The 3512-nt window shown below is 40.7% G+C and overlaps 1 protein-coding gene across 1 annotated transcript in view; it reads left to right on the forward strand.

Annotated features, from left to right (window-relative positions):
- LOC107552419 (neurexin-2-like) overlaps positions 1-3512 on the forward strand; it is a gene marked incomplete at its 3' end in the record, with an annotated part of 297359 nt that overhangs the window by 191386 nt on the left and 102461 nt on the right. The window contains exon 5 of the mRNA XM_016234286.1: positions 927-944. Within this exon, the coding sequence (XP_016089772.1) occupies positions 927-944 (18 nt within the window). The remainder of the gene's footprint in view (positions 1-926; positions 945-3512) is intronic.

Here is a 3512-nt window from a genome sequence, read left to right on the forward strand (position 1 = left end):
GTGTGTGTGTGTGTGTGTGTGTGTGTGTGTGTGTGTGCTGTTCTTTGTCTGCTGTGTGCTCAGTTATTGTCAGTATGATAACTGTATTTATATCACTGATATCAGTTCTGCTGACAAATATTTCAAATAGCAGCTTGTTACTTCAATCATTTGTTGAATTGATTTTTTCCTAGAATGTAATTCCTAGAATGATAAACCTGAGAAATGAGATTTTTAAATCTCAAGAGTTTCATTCCCTGGTTAAATAAAGGTTAAAAAAAAAAAAAAGTCACTTCATTTTACGTTGGATTTCAATTTCTTTCTCTTTTTTTTAGCCCAGCCATGAATATTTGTAGATATGAACTCCATGTCTTTACTCAGATTACGTGAAAAAACATTTTTGTTAATCTAATTTAATTTAATTTCATAATATGTTTTTATTATTTTCACCCCGCGTCATTGCTCAAAGTATGTGGATTTATTTGAGATGTGTTGAATTCATTTTTCTTTGTTATTTTGCTCACAGAGATGAGCTTTTAATTGCTTAAAAACATAATTAATATTGACGATAATCAAGCTGATAATTGTATTATTTATTAATAAACAAACGTGTTCTTATGAGATCAGGTATTAGATGGCCTTCTCCACTTTTCTTTGATTTGGGTTTTGGTGAAGAACATGTTAACGAGCAGCAGGTGAAATAAGAGTCTGCGTTCATAATGAATCATCACTGGATCATAAAGTTCATCTGGAGGGAACATCAGGTTAAATCAGACTCAACCTCATGAAATCACATGAAAACAGCTGTGAAACGTTGGTTGATCTCTGCTATAATATCACTAACATGTCTGATATGAGCAGTGCATGTTTTCAGATGATTGTAAGAGCTGATGGATGAAGCTGAGCACTAAACCTCTCTCTCTCTCTCTCTCTCTCTCTGTCTGTAGGAGACTCGTCTCTAGTCGGTGAGTTGGCAGATCAGGAGCTGTTTCTAAAGCACTCATCATGAAAGTCTCTTTGTGACAGTACTGTATGTTTGAAGATCTGCTAACACATGCACTGGAACTGAATTCACCTCATTCAACCTAGACTCTAAAATGACATTCATAACTATGTGTAAATCTTGCATTCGTAAATCATAAAATAGACACATGGCAGATTATTGTTGAAGTGACAAACCGTTCATGTGTAACAGATCATGTTGAAGACATGTTACATCATAAATGGAGAATTTGTCTATGTTTTTGAATATTTCAGACAAAAGAAACTTCAATGGATGTTATGTTTTGAACTCTTCACATGAAAAATAATCAGGGTTTCCTCAGATCTTTGCATGATTGCACGTTTATCTTCATAATAAAACTCTGAATGGTGTTTACGATTTTGCTGCATACTCGTTACAGAAATTAGTTTGTCCAGATTAGCTTAGGTTAATTGCCTTTTGTTTAGTAATACATGTTATGAACTGAGCATGTTAAAGCACGTGAGTGCTGGTGTACGCGAGCTGAGAAGCTTCAGTCTGCGGCGGGGCTCGTCGACCCTCACGGGCGCTGGTTTTGTGGAGGAAATACTCCTCGCCGCCGCCGTCTCCTGCTCGAGTGGGATTTCAGAGGCACTCCAGAGGAATTATGGGAGATGTAGTCCACGGAAGTAAAGCATACTCTTGACCAAACGTGCTAAGCCTGAGAGATAAAGAGACAGACAGAGAGGATGTTATCTGGAATACGCTGAAATGCTGCAGTGCTGTCAGAAAGAGAGTCAGATGATGTGTGTTTGGAGCAGCAGCCGCTCACATTAATACTGTTCTGAAGGAAGTGTGCTGTCATCATCTGTAGTTCTGTTCAGTCCGCAGCGAGTGCCCTACCTGGACAGCCTTCTGAGCAGCACACTCATTTGAATCAAAATCTGCACAAGCAGCAATATGATTCAGAATCAAGCATTTGAGGCATAAGCGGGCATTGAAACAGCCCCTGTGCTGTGTGTGTGTGTGTGTGTGTGTGTGTGTGTGTGTGTGCAATATGGGGAAAATCCTCTTTTTCCCTCCCTGCATTGCAGTGGCAGTGTGACAGTGACAGTGAGTGTGTGTATATTTGTTTGTGAGTGTGTGACAGATGAGGAGGAATTGTCCCACCCTCTCGCCCTCTCTTTCTCTCTCGCTCTCTCTCTCTCTCTCTCTCTCTCTCTCTCTCTCTCTCTCTCTCTCGCTCTCTCTCTCTCTCAGTCTCTCTCTCTATTCATAATGGCGGCTGTTTGAGACTGTATTGGTTTCGATCAATCATACTCTGCTTAGAGCTGAATGTGTTGACTGCTGCATTTCTGCTGCCTTTCACTGAAGACATACGAGACAGAGAAATTAAACTGGAGACTTTTGACTTTCACACTGTGTTATTGACCACGCTCAGCTAAACATCTTCACACACACACACACACACACACGGCTGATGTTTTCTCTGAGTCTTGGCAGATCAGGAGCTGTTTCTAAAGCACTCATCATGAAAGTCTCTTTGTGACAGTACTGTATGTTTGAAGATCTGCTAACACATGCACTGGAACTGAATTCACCTCATTCAACCTAGACTCTAAAATGACATTCATAACTATGTGTAAATCTTGCATTCGTAAATCATAAAATAGACACATGGCAGATTATTGTTGAAGTGACAAACCGTTCATGTGTAACAGATCATGTTGAAGACATGTTACATCATAAATGGAGAATTTGTCTATGTTTTTGAATATTTCAGACAAAAGAAACTTCAATGGATGTTATGTTTTGAACTCTTCACATGAAAAATAATCAGGGTTTCCTCAGATCTTTGCATGATTGCACGTTTATCTTCATAATAAAACTCTGAATGGTGTTTACGATTTTGCTGCATACTCGTTACAGAAATTAGTTTGTCCAGATTAGCTTAGGTTAATTGCCTTTTGTTTAGTAATACATGTTATGAACTGAGCATGTTAAAGCACGTGAGTGCTGGTGTACGCGAGCTGAGAAGCTTCAGTCTGCGGCGGGGCTCGTCGACCCTCACGGGCGCTGGTTTTGTGGAGGAAATACTCCTCGCCGCCGCCGTCTCCTGCTCGAGTGGGATTTCAGAGGCACTCCAGAGGAATTATGGGAGATGTAGTCCACGGAAGTAAAGCATACTCTTGACCAAACGTGCTAAGCCTGAGAGATAAAGAGACAGACAGAGAGGATGTTATCTGGAATACGCTGAAATGCTGCAGTGCTGTCAGAAAGAGAGTCAGATGATGTGTGTTTGGAGCAGCAGCCGCTCACATTAATACTGTTCTGAAGGAAGTGTGCTGTCATCATCTGTAGTTCTGTTCAGTCCGCAGCGAGTGCCCTACCTGGACAGCCTTCTGAGCAGCACACTCATTTGAATCAAAATCTGCACAAGCAGCAATATGATTCAGAATCAAGCATTTGAGGCATAAGCGGGCATTGAAACAGCCCCTGTGCTGTGTGTGTGTGTGTGTGTGTGTGTGTGTGTGTGTGTGAGTGTGTGTGTGTGTGTGTGTGTGTTTGTGTG

This window comes from Sinocyclocheilus grahami, unplaced genomic scaffold (assembly GCF_001515645.1).
Source record: "Sinocyclocheilus grahami isolate Dianchi unplaced genomic scaffold, SAMN03320097.WGS_v1.1 scaffold450.1, whole genome shotgun sequence".
NCBI lineage: Eukaryota > Metazoa > Chordata > Actinopteri > Cypriniformes > Cyprinidae > Sinocyclocheilus > Sinocyclocheilus grahami.